This window comes from Lepidochelys kempii, chromosome 3 (genome assembly GCF_965140285.1).
Source record: "Lepidochelys kempii isolate rLepKem1 chromosome 3, rLepKem1.hap1, whole genome shotgun sequence".
Classification (NCBI taxonomy): domain Eukaryota; kingdom Metazoa; phylum Chordata; order Testudines; family Cheloniidae; genus Lepidochelys; species Lepidochelys kempii.
Window position 1 is genome coordinate 56,448,839 of NC_136382.1, and position 15,900 is coordinate 56,464,738.

General features: G+C 42.6%; 1 protein-coding gene across 4 annotated transcripts in view; it reads left to right on the forward strand.

The window, feature by feature from the left end:
• COL19A1 (collagen type XIX alpha 1 chain) overlaps positions 1–15,900 on the forward strand; it is a 337,142-nt gene that overhangs the window by 88,317 nt on the left and 232,925 nt on the right. For all 4 annotated transcript variants that reach the window (XM_073336362.2, XM_078852102.1, XM_078852101.1 and 1 more), the window contains exon 11: positions 7,934–7,978. In XM_073336362.2, coding sequence (XP_073192463.1) covers positions 7,934–7,978 — 45 coding nt within the window. The remainder of the gene's footprint in view (positions 1–7,933; positions 7,979–15,900) is intronic.

The window sequence follows — 15,900 nt, forward strand, 5'->3', positions numbered from 1 at the left end:
GTAACACAGGTTTTTGATTTGTAATCCTAAAATAGCTAACAGAAGCCAGATTTTTACAGTTGTGGTACAGGGAGCCCAGCCAGCTGATTCTCTCTCTGAATTACTGTCAAATTCCGTGCAAAGCTCCACAAATGAGGGGGAAATTGCTTTAATTTAGAATAGGAGAGCACACTTGAACACTAATTGGGATAGATTTATCCCTCATGTGACTTCACTAAATAGTTACCTTGGGGGTTAATTTTACATATTTTCCTTACGTGTGTAAGATATATATTTTCTTTATTGACAGTAATGCTTAAGTATTTTCATTAACTGCAATCTCCAGTGATAGGTTTTCATTTAGCTGTCTATATCTTTGAGTGAAAGCTGCGTCAAGAGCAGCAGACAGGTAAGGAGTATGCAAAACTCACTGGGGCAAACACCTTCTAATTATTTCATGAACAAACAGGGGCCTCAAGCACCATTGTGCTGGGTGCTGCATAAACGTAAAAGAAAAGGAAATCTCTGCCCCAAAGAGTTTACAATCTAGATGCAGATCACACAATACAGGAGGTAGAGAAGAGATGGAAAGTTAGGACTTGTCTGTACTTACAGCGCTGCAGCCATGCAGGTCTAGCACTTAGTGAAGATGCTGCCTATGGTGACAAGAGCATCTCCCGTCGGCGTAGGTGCTCCACCTCCCCAAGAGGCAGTAGCTATGTCAATGGGAGAAGCCCTCCCATCAACATAGCACAATCTACACCAGGGGTTAGATTGGTATAACTACATTCTAACACATCCCTGAATGATGTAGTTATACTGACATAAATTTGTAGTGTAGACTAGGGTTTAGATGAATGGATTAGAATATATTTGTATAGAGTGTAAATGCTTATTAGTTATGCTATAAACTTCAAAATAGCACTCTGATTACTAAAGAAAGGGCTTCACAATTGTCTCAAGAGGAAACTATTTGGTTACTCTGTCTGTATTACTGCTTGGTCTTTTAACAATGGTGAATGGAGGAAAAGAAGGAGAAAAGCTTGAGCAAAGATTTTGATACGGTCTCCCACAGTATTCTTGCCAGCAAGCGAAAAAAGTATGGAGTTGATGAATGGACTATAAGGTGGATAGAAAGCTGGCTAGATCATCAGGCTCAACAGGTAGTGATCAATGGCTCGATGTCTAGTTGGCAGCTGGTATCAAGTGGAGTGCCCCAGGGGTCTGTCCTGGGGCTGGTTTTGTTCAACATCTTCATTAATCATAGAATCGTAGACTTTAAGGTCAGAAGGGACCGTTATGATTGTCTGGTCTGATCTCCTGTACAACGCAGGCCACAGAATCTCACCCACCAACTCCTGTAACAGACCCCTAACCTATGTCTGAGCTACTGAAGTCCTCAAATCATGGTTTAAAGACTTCAAGGTGCAGAGAATCCTCCAACAAGTGACCCGTGCCTCACGCTGCAGAGGAAGGGGGAAAACCCCCAGGGCCTCTGTCAATCTGCCCTGGAGGAAAATTCCTTCCTGACCCCAAATATGGCGATCAGCTAAACCCTGAGCAGATGGGCAAGACTCACCAGCCAGACACCCAGGAAAGAATTCTCTATAGTCAGATCCCACTCCATCTAACATCCCATCACAGGCCATTGGGCATATCTACCGCTAATAGTCAAAGATCAATGATACCATCATACCATCCCCTCTATAAATTTATCAAGCTTAGTCTTGAAGCCAGATGTCTTTTGCCCCCACTGCTCCCCTTGGAAGGCTATTCCTGAACTTCACTCCTCTGATGGTTAGAAACTTTTGTCTAATTTAAAGTCTAAACTTCCCAATGGCCAGTTTATATCCATTTGTTCTTGTGTCCACATTGCTATGCAGTTTAAATAATTCCTCCCCCTCCCTGGTATTTATCCCTCTGATATATTTATAGAGAGCAATCATATCTTCCCTCAGCCTTCCTTTGGTTAGGCTAAACAATCCAAGCTCTTTGAGTCTCCTTTCATAAGACAGGTTTTCCATTCCTCGGATCATCCTAGTAGCCTTTCTCTGTACCTGTTCCAGTTTGAATTCATCCTTCTTAAACATGGGAGACCAGAACTGCTCACAGTATTCCAGATGAGGTCTCTGCAGGATAGGGATAGGGTCCAGAGTGACCTAGACAAACTGAAGGATTGGGCTAAAAGACATCTGATGAGGTTCGGCAAGGGCAAGTGCAAGTGCAAAGTCCTTCACTTAGGACGGAAGAATCCCATGCACTGCTACAGGCTGGGGACTGACCAGCTAAGTGGCAGTTCTGCAGAAAAAGACCTGGGGATTACAGTGGATGAGAAGCTGGATATGAGTCAGCAGTGTGCCGTTGTTGCCAAGAGGGTAACGGCATATTAGGCTCCATTGGAAGGAACATTGCATCAGATTGAAGGAAGTGATTATTCCCCTCTGTTCAGCAGTGGTGAGGCCACATCTGGAGTATTGCATCCAGTTTTGGACCCCCCACTATAGAAAAGATGTGGACAAATTGGAGAAAGTCCTGCGGAGGGCAACAAAAATGATTAGGGGGCTGGGGCACATGACTTATGAGGACAGGCTGAGGGAACTGGGTTTATTTAGTCTGCAGAAGAGAAGAGTGAAGGGGGGTTCCAAAGAGGATGGAGCTCGGCTGTTCTCAGTGGTGGCAGATGAGAGAACAAGGAGCAATGGTCTCAAGTTGCATTGGGGGAGGTCTAGGTTGGATATTAGGAAAACTATTTCACTAGGAAGGTGGTGAAGCACTGGCTGGGATGATTTAGTTGGTGTTGGTCCTGCTTTGAGCAGGGTATTGGACTAGATGACCTCCTGAGGTCTCTTCCAACCCTAATCTTCTATGATTCTATGAATGGGTTACCTAGGAAAGTAGTGGAATCTCCATCCTTAGAGGTTTTTAAGGCTTGGCTTGACAAAGCCTTGGCTTGGATGATTTCATTGGTGTTGGTCCTGCTTTGAGCAGGGAGTGGACTAGATGACCTCCTGAGGTCCCTTCCAACCCTGATATTCTATGAACCCTAATCTTCTATGATTCTGTGAAAAGTAGATCTGGGAGGTGTTCAGTAGTCTTATTGCCTTTAGGAGAGTGACTATAGACAAAACAGAAACAGCAGAGGAGGGAATAGTTGCAGTGTGGCCCTCTGTCTCACCTTTGATTAATACGAACCCACACAGCCTTAGACCGTACGTCCTATAGTGTAATAGTGGCTGTGTCTTATTTTTTCCTTTGAGATTTTCAGTTGTTCATTATATTTTAGATTGGGCATTTTTCCAGAGTAGTAATGCAAGCCAGTGAGCTGGAAAAAGATTAGACTAATGGAACTTTAAGAGAAACATGTAGGTATTTTGCAATAACAAGGTCATGTTGGTAATACTGCAAAGTGGCTGCAGGAGCTTCCTAACTAGACAATAGAGATTCTTCTAAGTTGTGTGCTAGTGGCATTTATGTTGAGCCATACAAAAGGAAGAAAGGGGCACAGCCTGAAAAATGTATAATTACATCTATTTTCCACAGCTGATTTTCACCCGAAGCAGTGAACACTTTTTACAAAAAATAATTAAAAATCCCATCCAAAACACAATGCTTTGTGGTAGTTCTCAGGACTATTCTATGGGAGATGCAGTTCCAGTTATCAGTGTGCAGATCCTGGCTCCTTGCTCCTGATTCTTGCAGGTGTAGAGAATACTGTAATGGAGATAAAACTCTGAGACTGAGGGTCAGTGGATGGAGTGTTCCCCTATTTACTATGAACCAGATTTTCAAAGGATCTCAGCTCCCTTTTTGGGCACTTGTTCTCAATAGGTGATGAGCATCTTTGAAAAGCTGGTGCATAATATGTTCAGTGCTCTCTGAGGTATCACTGCTTTCAGCACTAGTGCAGTGAGGATGTCAACAATATGAGCCGTTTCCACCCAGCTGCAGCAGAATAGGGCTGGTGGGCATGCAGGTAGCCAATTCCCCCTGGACATGTGGTCATGCAATGCCCTCCTTCTGTCACTTGCCCCATAAAAAAGACTGGAGAAGAACCAGCCACCCCCAAATATATTGTAAGAAAAGGGGCAGGGGGAAAGATTACAAGGCTACTGAGCTCCCACACTCCTCCGTCTACTCCCTGAAAGACCACTAAAATTAGTAATGGTGAGGTGGCCTGGGGCTTTTGGGTAGGAGGTAATCCCATGGTCATGCTTGATATTTGGAATCAATGATATTTGGATTTAGAAATCTGAAAATTATCCAACTATTTGAATTCTAAATTCATTGTGTATATATTCTCCCTAATCCAAATAGCCTATTAACCCATGCCTAGAATATATCAAAGGGCTTCCAAGTAAGGAGATACAGCCATGAGAAAAATCTTTAACTTCCAAATGGCAGTAGACAAACTAAAAATGTATCTCTGAACTACTTGAATTGAATCAGTAGTTGGTACAAGTTTGTCAGCTAACTAAGTACACCACTATTATGTTATCAGAACAAATATTGCTCTGATTGATGAAGCTCCACACCTCAGGCCAGACACTCAGCATGCTTGTATTGGTGTAGCTCTCTGACATTTTTCCTTGTGAGTACACTGTAGCTGAAATCATTGGACATATGCCAGTTTACACCAGCTAAGGATCTGGCCCACTGAATCTTGAGCAGAGGGAACTGATGAATAGATGAAACCTTTCTGGACAAAAATAATTCCTTCAGATAAGGCATTTGGCCTTGGGGCCTTCATTATTGACCAAGAGTGTTTCTTTTAGTACCCTTTACTCAAGGCCCCAAATGTTACTGTTAATATAGAAGTCATAATATATTTTATTATATTGAATAAGCGTGGCCATTTTTTACAACCCAAATAATCCCTTACCGTTGTAGAACACATTTTAAACTAACATTTACAATTTCTGCATTTCAGATATTATTTCAATAAGTTAAATTGAGTTTAAATGACTTCCAGTTCTGTGAACTTCAATGGGGTTAGATTTGTTTTAAAGCTGTGTAAATCAAGCAATGTTGTGTAAGACTTAGACAATTTCTCTTTGGACAGATCCATTAAGGAAAAAAGTACAGTTACAAAATTCTGTCAATTTGTACAGAGTTTAATATCACTGGAAAATCTTCTCTATTTTATGATAGAAACATCTGGCTGGCTAGGTTTAATTTTCTAAGAATTTTCTGTGTGAGATTATGAAACTTTTAGAATCATTAGTAAACAAAAAGGCCTGCTTGTTTTAGTCTCAGTACTCAGTAGCAAGTGTGTTCATGTTTTCCATTTGCACTGTCTTTGTTTTCAATAGAATATTATTGATCAGTAGTTCTCAACCAGGGTGCATGGTATCCCTGGGGGTTCACAGAGGTCTTCGAGGGGGTACATCAGCTCATCTAGATATTTGCCTAGTTTTACAAGAGGCTACATAAAACACACTAGGGAAGTCAGTATAAACTAAAATTTCATACAGACATTGCCTTGTTTATACTTCTCTATATACTATCGCTGAAATGTAAGTACAGTATTTATATTCCAATTGATTTATTTTATAATTATCTGGTAAAAATGAGATGGTAAGCAATATTTCAGTCATAGTGTGCTGTGACCTATTTTTATTTCTGATTTTGTAAGCAGGTAGTTTTTAAGTGAGGTAAAACTTGGGGGTATACAAGATAAATCAGTAGTATGGAAAGGTTGAGAGCCACTGTCAGATCAGTCAAATAGTATTTATTTCCTATGCATATGTGTGCCATATTTTAAAATAAATATGTGTAAAAAAAATGTAGGGCTGTCAAGCAATTACCATTTATTTAAATATTTTTGGATGTTTTCTACATTTTCAAATATATTGATTTCAATTACAACACAGAATGCGAAGTGTACAGTGCTCATTTTATATTTATTTTTATTACAAATATTTACACTGTAAAAAACAAAAGAAATAGTATTTTTCAATTCACCTAATACAAGTACTGTAATGCAGTCTCTTTATCATGAAAGTTGAACTTACAAATATAGAATTATGTACAAAAAATAACTACATTCAAAAGTAAAACAATGTAAAACTTTAGAACCTACAAGTCCACTCAGTCCTACTTCAGCCAATTGCTAAGACAAACATGTTTGGTTACAATTTGCAGGAGATAATGCTGCCCGTTTCTTGTTTCCAATGTCACCTGAAAGTGAGAACAGGTGTTCGCATGTCATTGTTGTAGCTGGCGTCGCAAGATATTTACGTGCCAGATGTGCTAAAGATTCATATGTCCCTTCATGCTTCAACCACCATTCCAGAAGACATACATCCATGCTGATAATGGGTTCTTCCCGCCTGGCCGCCGCTCACCTTCTCATCCCCGCACCAACCCGCCGTTCTCCTCCTCGCCGTCTGCCCGCCTGCCTGCTGCTTTCTTTGCCATCCTTCCAGCATGCCCCGCTGACCGCCACTCTCCTCACTGCCTGCCTGCCTCCTCACCCCCCTCCTACCTGCTGCTCACCTCCTCGCCTGCCTGCCTGCCGCTTCCCTCCTCACTAGTCTCCTTGCTGTCCGTCCGGCGCACCCTCCGTCCGCCTGACTGCCACTTACCTCATCCCTGCTCGCCTGCCTTCTCACCCCCCTCCTGCCCGCCCACCTGCAGCTCGCTTCCTCCCCTGCCTGCCCGCTGCTCACCTCCCCGCTAGTCTCCTCGCTGTCCATCCAGTGTGCCCACCCCCCCATTCACCCAACCAGTGCTCTCCTCCTCGCTGTCCACCCATCTGCCTGCCTCCTCACCTCCCTCCCACTTGCCGCTCGCTTCCACATTCACCTCCTCACCCCATTCGCCCACCCGTCTCCCTTCCCTGACTGTCTCCTCACCTGAATATCAGGACAAATGGCATCCCGATCATAATCAGTCAGGACGTGGGACAAAGGGCTAAATATCGGGACAGTCCCAATTTTATCTAGCCAAGGGATGGCTCAGGCTGGGGCCAGTGTAAGGACAGGACCAATTCAGCCCCCAGTTTAGGCTAATTATCTCCTGAGGGAGTTCTGACTTGTATGGAAAGTTGCAAGGGCACAGAATCACCAGGGATGTATGCATGTCTTCTGCTCTGGGGCTGCTGTGGAGGGAGCACAGAGCAAGAGGAGCTGGTTCTGTGCCTGGCAGGAAGCCCTGTGGCATTGGGGTAATCTCGGGGAAGAGCTTAGGCCTACCTATTGACCTTTTGTGCCAGTCTAGTTTGCTCAAAGGGGCTGTAGGGCAAAACTGAATTGGGCCCATAAAGCTTGATTTTTCAGAGATGCTGAATATTGACAGTTCCTCCTGACCTTAGTGTGCTTTGAAAATGTGTGTGTGTTCTGTGGTCTGTAACTGAAGTGTGAACATTTAAAGCAGGCTCCATGACATAACTAATCTACAGGATTCACAGGGTGAGTGTTAGTAAGTATCTGCTGAATGTGTTTTGTTTTTAAATCACCCTGATTACATTAAAATATGCAATTTAAATTGTGAAAACAACGAGCGGAGGAGAGAGACTCTTCTGGCTTTTGGCAGGGAACTGCCAACTGGACTTTGTGAGGGAACTGGAGCTTCCTTATGTCATCACAAGATGGGCTCCAGAACCCTCTGAAATCCTGTCACTCTCAATAAAATAAAGAGAATTGGCAGTACTCCTTGATGCACTGCAACTAGTTATTATTCAAGAATGTGGGAGTGAAATATAGTGTGATCAAATACAAAGCAACAAAAATTAGCAGTATGTAACTATACAGCATATACCCAGGACGTTGCTGTAAAAATACATGTAATATACAAAATGATTAACGAGGCAAATATCAATCCATAATCACTTGTAAAACTACTGGGACTATTCAGTTTGAAAATATTGCTGGGAATAAGCAGTCTTTGTTTTTTCTTGTGGTTTGCTCATGTGAGTGAGAGCCAAATAATGAAGGTTATGTACATTTTGTTTCAGGGGGAAGATGGCTTCGTGGGTGTTCCTGGCCTTCCTGGTTCCAAGGTAAAGGCATTTTAGTTTTATTTTGTATATTTGCATTTCTGAAGCTTCCTTCTTTTTCCTAGCTGTCCACTATCCATAGAAATTGGTTAGTATTTTAAATTACATGTAGGATGTAAGATTCATTTCATGTGCCGGTGGAACTATAGCACAGGGTCTCGGGCACCAGAAATGATATGAGAAATGCCTGCACAGGCACAGCCGCCTGCATATGTCGTTCTGCATTCAGAGCTTGGAATCAGTTGGCTAGGCCCCAAAATTGGGCTATGCCAGCCCAGCTTGGAGATGTGCTTCTTCAAAAATTCAAAATTACCCTTTCCTGGTGAAACCCCAGGGAGGAGGAAGATGACAGCACGGTCACTTGCTGTCTTCCCAGTCGAATTTTCTCTCTGGGGCAGCATTCTTCTATTTATTCCTGCCCGCAGAGATTTCACATGGTATTGAGTCTGCCTCAGGAAGGCTGGACGCACTTCAGCTCCTAGAACCCAGGATGGGTGCCTAATCAATCAATTTATTTTGGGAGTTTGATGGTGACATATCTTCAGAACACTAGCAGGGGTCACTACAAAGCAATACAAGGCATTCCTTACACCCTATGGGCTGATTGTGCTGGCTTGACCACCACCTCAGTGCATTCTGTCCTAAACATTTGGATGAAGCTATGTTGCTTGTTGAACTCCGATTTATACTGTTTGGCTGGTGTTGCATATTGACAGATTGGGAAATATATTGCTAGCTGTGACTAGATCAAATTATCCATAAAATGTAATCTTAGAAGACTTGTTAACAATAATACACAAGTTTTAAAGAACAAACTTTTCTTCAGTTTTTTTGACAGGAAAGTCTAACATTCATGCACATGATCTTGTTCTATGTTTAAGATTTGTATTTTCATGTATTCAGCAGTTAAACTTCATTCATTTAGATGTTTTATGTCACTTACGTAAAAACTTTTATTGTTAACCTCCTTCACAAGAGAGCGATAAATGAAGCATTATTTTACAGGCAGTAGACCTCAATCTGAACATATATGTGCAAGCACTGTGGCAATAAACATCCAGAAACATATTCTGCTACAGTATATTACTTAAAAAAAAACCCTCCATTCTTCTTATATTCATGATAAAGCATAATCTTTCCAGATATTGGGTCAGGAATTTTCTAGTCTCAGCTGTCTCACACTGCTTGGAAATATGACAAATATGTTTGTTGTACTCATGAAGAGAATACCATAACAGCACCAAAATGCTCAATTAAGAAGACATAAGATGACCCCAAAAGATGTAATTCATAAAAAGATGCATGTTTATTGTAAGCAGGGCTGGTGGCACTTAAGAGGCTGTTGAGGTTGCTTGACACTTCCCATTTTGAGGGTTTGTCTACACTACCGTGTGGGGTCAATCTAAGATATGCAACTTCAGCTAGTGTAGTTAAAGTAAACGTACTTACATCTACTTACCGCGGTATCTTCACTGCAGTAAGTCGACAGCTGACACTCTCCCGTCAACTCCGCTTGCGCTTCTCGTTCTGGTGGAGTACCAGAATCGACAGGAAAGCGCTCAGCGGTTGATTTATCGCATCTATCCTAGACACGATAAATCAACCCCCACTGGATCGATCGCTGCCCTCAGATCTGTCAGTTAGTGTAGAGAAGTCTTCTGATTTTGCTTTTCAGTTGCTTATAACTTTGCCAGACTCTAAGCATTTGGGCTGAAATTTTCATCCCTGTCTGCCTCAGGCTGAAAGCTTTTGGAAAACTTCAGCCAAAATGGTTCAGCAGTTTCCAAGAACAAAGCTAGAGGAAAACATTGTTTTACCCATGTTAAAAAATTCTGGTGACCTTTTCTTTAAAAAATTAAAGCGCCCCCATATCTTTTCGCAGAGACTTGAAATTTGGCAAAAGGGTGGCTATGTCTGGCCAAATTTGGCCAAATTATAAGCTTTTGAAAAATCACTGTGTGCACATACTCAGTAGATACTACTTCAGTTCTTAGCAGCTAAAAATGTGGACAAGTCCATCCTCACTGAGCATGCTTAGGCCTCTTACAGTTCCTGGTATCGATCAGGCTGTGCATGTGTTACCTCCACGGCATGACTGGACAAGCTCCATCCCCTCATGGTTCCTTCGTGTTACAAAGCAATCTTAATTTGAGCCCTTTGTTTGTATACGTTATACTATCCTTAATTTAGAAGTTAAAAGGTGTGTCATGAATGAGGCAGGAGACTGCAGGAACAGAAAGGATAGTCTCATGTTTAAGGCAATTGACTAGTGTCCTGGAGTATTGGATTCTGTACTTGCCTCTGCCAAAGAGTTCCTATGTGATGCTAGGCACCTCATTTAAACTTTCCACAGATGGTCAGTAGTTGTGTGTTCCTTATTGTCTGAGTGCCTGACTTGAGACTCTGGGATAATTTGCAGATTGGCTGAGCACTCAAGGCTGCAACTGAAATTAATTGGAGCTTTGCTTCAAACATATAAAGTACGATGATATGCTAAATACTCTGAAAAATCAGGCTATAGTTGTCTCACAGTGGGCACCCAAAATTAGTGGAAACTTTTTTTTTTTTTAGTGGATTCCACCACCTCCCTAGTTAACACATTCTAGTGTTTCACCACCCTCCTAGTGAAAAAGTTTTTCCTAATATCCAATCTAAATCTCCCCCACTGCAACTTGAGACCATTACTCCTTGTTCTGTCATCTGCTACCACTGAGAACAGTCTAGATCCATCCTCTTTGGAACCCCCTTTCAGGTAGTTGAAAGCAGCTATCAAATCACCCCCTCATTCTTCTCTTCCGTAGACTAAACATCCCCAGTTCCCTCAGCCTCCCCTCACAACTCATAATTCTCGTAATGTAGCTTTTTGTGTGTAATATATATATTTAGCAGTATCTTTTACTGAAAGTTATAGTCTAAACCAGGGGTCTCAAACACGCGGGTTCTTCCCTGCAGCCCGCCAAGCTCCCCGCGGCCCCACCAGTCCCCTCCACAGCACGCCGCGGCCCCAGCCTACCTCCAGGCCAAGGGTGGGCAAACTACGGCCCTGGGCCGGATCCGGCCCCTCAGGGTTTTGGATCCGGCCTGCAGATTTGCCAACCCCGTGGTGCTGAGGGCCCTGCATCGCTTCCCTGCGGTCCCAGTGGGAGGGGGAGCAGAGAACTCCGTGAGCTGTTTTTTGCCCGTGGTCACCTCCTCTGAAGCTCCTATTAGCCAGGAACGGGGAAGCGCGGCCAATGGGAGCTTCGGGGGAGGTACCCACAGGCAAGAACAGCTCACGAACAGCTCACTGAGTTCTCTGATCCCCCTGCCCCCGGGGCTGCAGGGACAGGGTGCCCACTGCTTCCCAGAGTGGAGCGGAGCAGCATAGGGCCGAAGCCAGGGCCAGGGCAGGCAAGGAACCTACCCTGGCCCTGGTGTGCACCCCTGCCACCCCAGAGCTGCTCAAGGTAAGCAGCGCTGGGCTGGAACCCAAACCCCTCCTGCACCCCAACTCCCTGCCCTGAGCCTCCTGCTGCACCCCGTGGGCAGGGGCGGCAGCCCTTGAGCCAACGTACCAGTCCTCATGTGGCCCTCCTGGTGATTTGAGTTTGAGACCCCTGGTCTAAACCAGTTCAGAAATGGCTACTTCCAGTCATGTGGTGGGTGCGCTCCTGTGTACGCTAGCATTTTGGAACATGTGCTTTAGGGGTAAACTAAACTGGTTTTGTTAAACCAGTGCAACTTTGTATGTGGGCTCGTTTATATCTGTTTATCTTGCACCTGCAATAAGCCTGGCTAAAATGGATATCAGAGTGTGTATGCAGAAAATTGCATTGGTTTTACTAAAATGATATAAAATCACTCCTTTAATTCTTTCAGTACAACTCTGTGTGTAGACCAGGCTTTAAAAACTAGAAATAACAAATTATTCTACAAACACAGTACTATTAAAACTCTCTTTGAAAGAACAGGGCTAGATATTTAAAGGGATCTGAGTGTGGAAAGCGAGGAGAGAGAGTCTTTTGGATATCCTGCAAATGTTCATTTGCATGAACATCTCTAAATATACTGTTGCTAAGAAAAACATATTGTAGGCAATTAATAATCACAGTGGGGAATAAATGCATGATGAGCCCAGAACTGTTATGTGATTTACTTCCACTTGTCATCTAGTCTTATTGTCTGACCACATATTTCATGATACTCAGTTTTTTTGCCTCCAAGAAAATTGCTATTGGATGCTTTCATGCTTGAGTAAGTTGGGTATAACTTTCCTATCCTATTTATTTTTATTTGATATTGAAACTGTATATTTATTCCACTATCCCCTTACCTGCTGTCCATGTTTGCTTAACTGTAAGCTCCTCTGGATAGAGATTGTGTCTTCCAAATGTTTGGAAAACACATAATGCACCAGGGATATTATTGAAATTAAATAATGCCGGTAGCATCCTAGATATTTGAACTACAGTGTTTTGATAAAATCTAAGACCTCAGATTCTAGCCATAGGGAAAATTGAGAATTAGTTCAATTGCTACTGGAAAAGCTGCTCTTCCAGTAGAACACCCACACACACTTTATTTGCACAGGCATCTAATTTGTTTTGGGAACTTATGTGATGAATTTGACATTTTGTGACTGTGAAAACGAGAGTTGCAATCTTACATCTGATGAAGCTAAATGGAGGCAATGCCTTTTTTGTAGGAATATATCAAAGGTGTGTAATGGGACATATATATCAGAATTTATATCAGAGAAACAAAAATGAAGAAACATTTCTAAATTATTTTAAAAAACACCACATGCACATTTTCCAACAGAAAAGCACGGGCTGCTATTGTACCTGGACTAAGTTCTGCGTACTTTATCTTAGACACATTACTAAAACTGACATCTAAGCTGTTGACTTCACCAACCACATCAGCCAAAACAGTAAGCATAATGCAGCCACCACAAACAGCTGCTGGAAAGCCCAGAACTATTTGCTGGTATATGAATCTGTGCATCTCAAAACTTTGAAATTGATTCTCAGATGTAGCTCATGATGCTGTGTCAACTGAATTATTTGGCAACATACTGTAAACAGGAAGCTTGCATGTTGTAGCCTACTGTTTCACCTACCCTCATTTAAACGTTAAGCTTCTATATAAGGGAATGGAACTCTGCAAAAGGTGAACTTAGGGGGGGTAGAGAGGACAAAATCAAAATGGGGAATTTTTACAGTAAAATGAGAGAAATACTATATGCTGCGATTTGGGAGATTTCCATTTTCTTGATCTCCAGACCTATAGAGTTCATGTATGCCATATCAACACTATGGATGTAGATGCTAAGAAAGGAAGATGGAATGAGAACCACTTCCTGCGAGATGGTTTTGGGGGAGGTGGAGCATGGAAACTGTATTTGGATGAGGTAGTTTGCCTGTTCCTATATGAAAAATAGAACTTTGATTGCATTTCTCATTAAAGATGGGTGTATACTGTGGCATTGCACCCCATATTCTTCATAGTAATATCATTATGGTATGATTATGGCATAACTATGATGTATTTTGTGCAAGATAGGTCATGTAAGATATCATTGAAAAGGTTATGATTTACTGAATATGATTATCATATTTGTATGCAAGTATTATTTTGATATCTGAAGTTAGGAATATTGTCTGTGCATCTATTAAAATGTGCTTACACCTGGGGAACACCCATTAGGCAGAATGCAGTCAGTCTAGATGGCTGACTGGGAAGGGCCATTAGGGAGAATAATAGGTTTTAGAAGAAGCTAATCTCCCACTGGGGGGCCTTCTTGAGGATGCAAAAAACAGGAGTTATGGCTGATGTGACCCTACGTGGTCATGTGACCAGGTCACCTGGTACTAGACTCCATCTTGGAATACCAGTGTTTTTCCACTAAAAGGCGTGGGAACTAAGCCTGGAGACAAAGGGTTCCTGCCATATGCAAAAGCTATTTAAAGCAGGGGAGTGATATCATTGTGGTTCTTCACTGACTCCTCACCCAAGGAAACTCCTGAAAATACCTGAGGAAGAAGGACTGAACTGGGGGGAGGGCTGAACCCAGGCTAGAGGGATTTCTAGCCTGTGAAAGGAATACCTGAGGTTTTAAGCTGCAAGCAAGCGTAGCTTGCTTTTTAAGAATCTCTGCAGATGGCTTAAATCATCATTTAGGGTGAGAATTTGCTACTCGTATCCAATCTCTTTAGTATATTAAGCTTAGATTTTTATTTTATTTGCGAGGTAATCTGCTTTGATCTGTTTGCTATCCCTTATAATCACTTAAAACCTATCTTTTGTAGTTAATAAACTTGGTTTTGTTTTGTCTAAAACCAGTGTGTGGAAATCATACTTGGGCAGAAAGCTGTTGCCTGTCTCTCTCCACATTGAGGGAGAGGGCGAATTTTATGAACTTATGCTGTACAGTTTTTTGTGCAGCACAAGACAGTATAATTTTGGATTTACCCTCCAGAGAGGGGAATGCACATGGGAAGCTGGCAAGTGCCCTAGCTGAGTAGCCTTCTGATGCTGGGGCTGATCAAAAAGCTTGTCTACATGTTATTGCAGCTGGGTGTGTCTCTATCTGTGGGCTGATGAAAGTGTGAGACTGGGAGCATGTCTGCAGCTTGTCACAGCATTGTAGAGTGAATGGGAACCCAGGCTGGTCGGTCAGGTGGCTCAGTGGTACCCCAGTTCCAGGCGGCATCTCGGAGGGGTACCCATCACAGTGGCACAGAGTTTTAAGTATGGTGGCTAGAGGTCCGTCAAAGTGATTACCAGTTTATTTTCTGTTTGCTTATTTTGGGCAAGGGAAGTATGGACAGAAAAACAGGAAAATGAGTGAAAGTGAATCTAGCAAGAAGCTGGAGCATGGCAGATTGCAGGCAGAAGAGAGGGAGAAGGAGCACAGAAGACAAATGGATTAAAATAAATGGAGATTAATGCGCAAGAAACTGCACACCGGAGAACCATACAAGCAGAAGAGGCCAAGCAAAAAGCTGCACACCAGAGAGCCCTGGAACTGCAAGACAATGAAATGGAGGCCTGGAATCTAGTCATGGAGGAGAGGGGAAAAAGAAAGGAAGCATGAACTTGACTTGATAAAGAAGCAGAACCAGCACCCCCATACACCAGGGAGTCCCACCTCTCCGAAAATCCACAAATGGGAACAATTGTGTCCTGTGTACAACAAGACAGGGGACATTGCTGAATACTTCATCACCTTTGAGAGGCTGTGTGTACTTCATGAGATTCCTGAAGACCAAAGGATGCCCACTTTGGTTGCAAAGTTGTCTGGGAGAGCACTGGATATATCCAATAAGATGCCAATTGGAGATGCTTCAGATTATGGTAAATTCAAGGAAATAGTTTTAAAACCGTTTCAGATTACACCTGAAACATATAGAATAAAATTTTGAAGCCTTAAGAGAGGTGCTGGGGAATGAGTAATGTGTCATATGTAAACCAGATGAGAGATTTGATGGATAAGTGGGTAAGGGGAAAAGATATTACAAGCTTTGAAGAAATGTGTGATCTTGTTGCTCAGGAACATTTCCTGAATTTATGTAACGATGATGTAAAACAGTGTTTATGGGATAAAAAGGTAAAGACTGTTGATGAATCTGCTACTCTAGCTGATCAATTTGAACAAACCCAAGTATCTATTAGAAATAAATCACAGGCAGAGAGGGTTAAGTTTGGAGGGAAACAGGGTTCTGCTTTATTCCTGGAGAAAGTAAGGGTGAATGGGAGGCTGGATGCTCATCTCCCCAAATCCATTCCTCTTGTCCTTGCCCCAAGTCCCCTGTAAAAACAGAAGAGCCCGGAAGGTATGATCATTGTAATTCCATTGAGCACCTTAGGAATAAATGCCCTGTGCTGAGTGGGAACAGGCAACAAGCAACTCATGGGAATGCTGCTACCCAGAGTACAGAGGC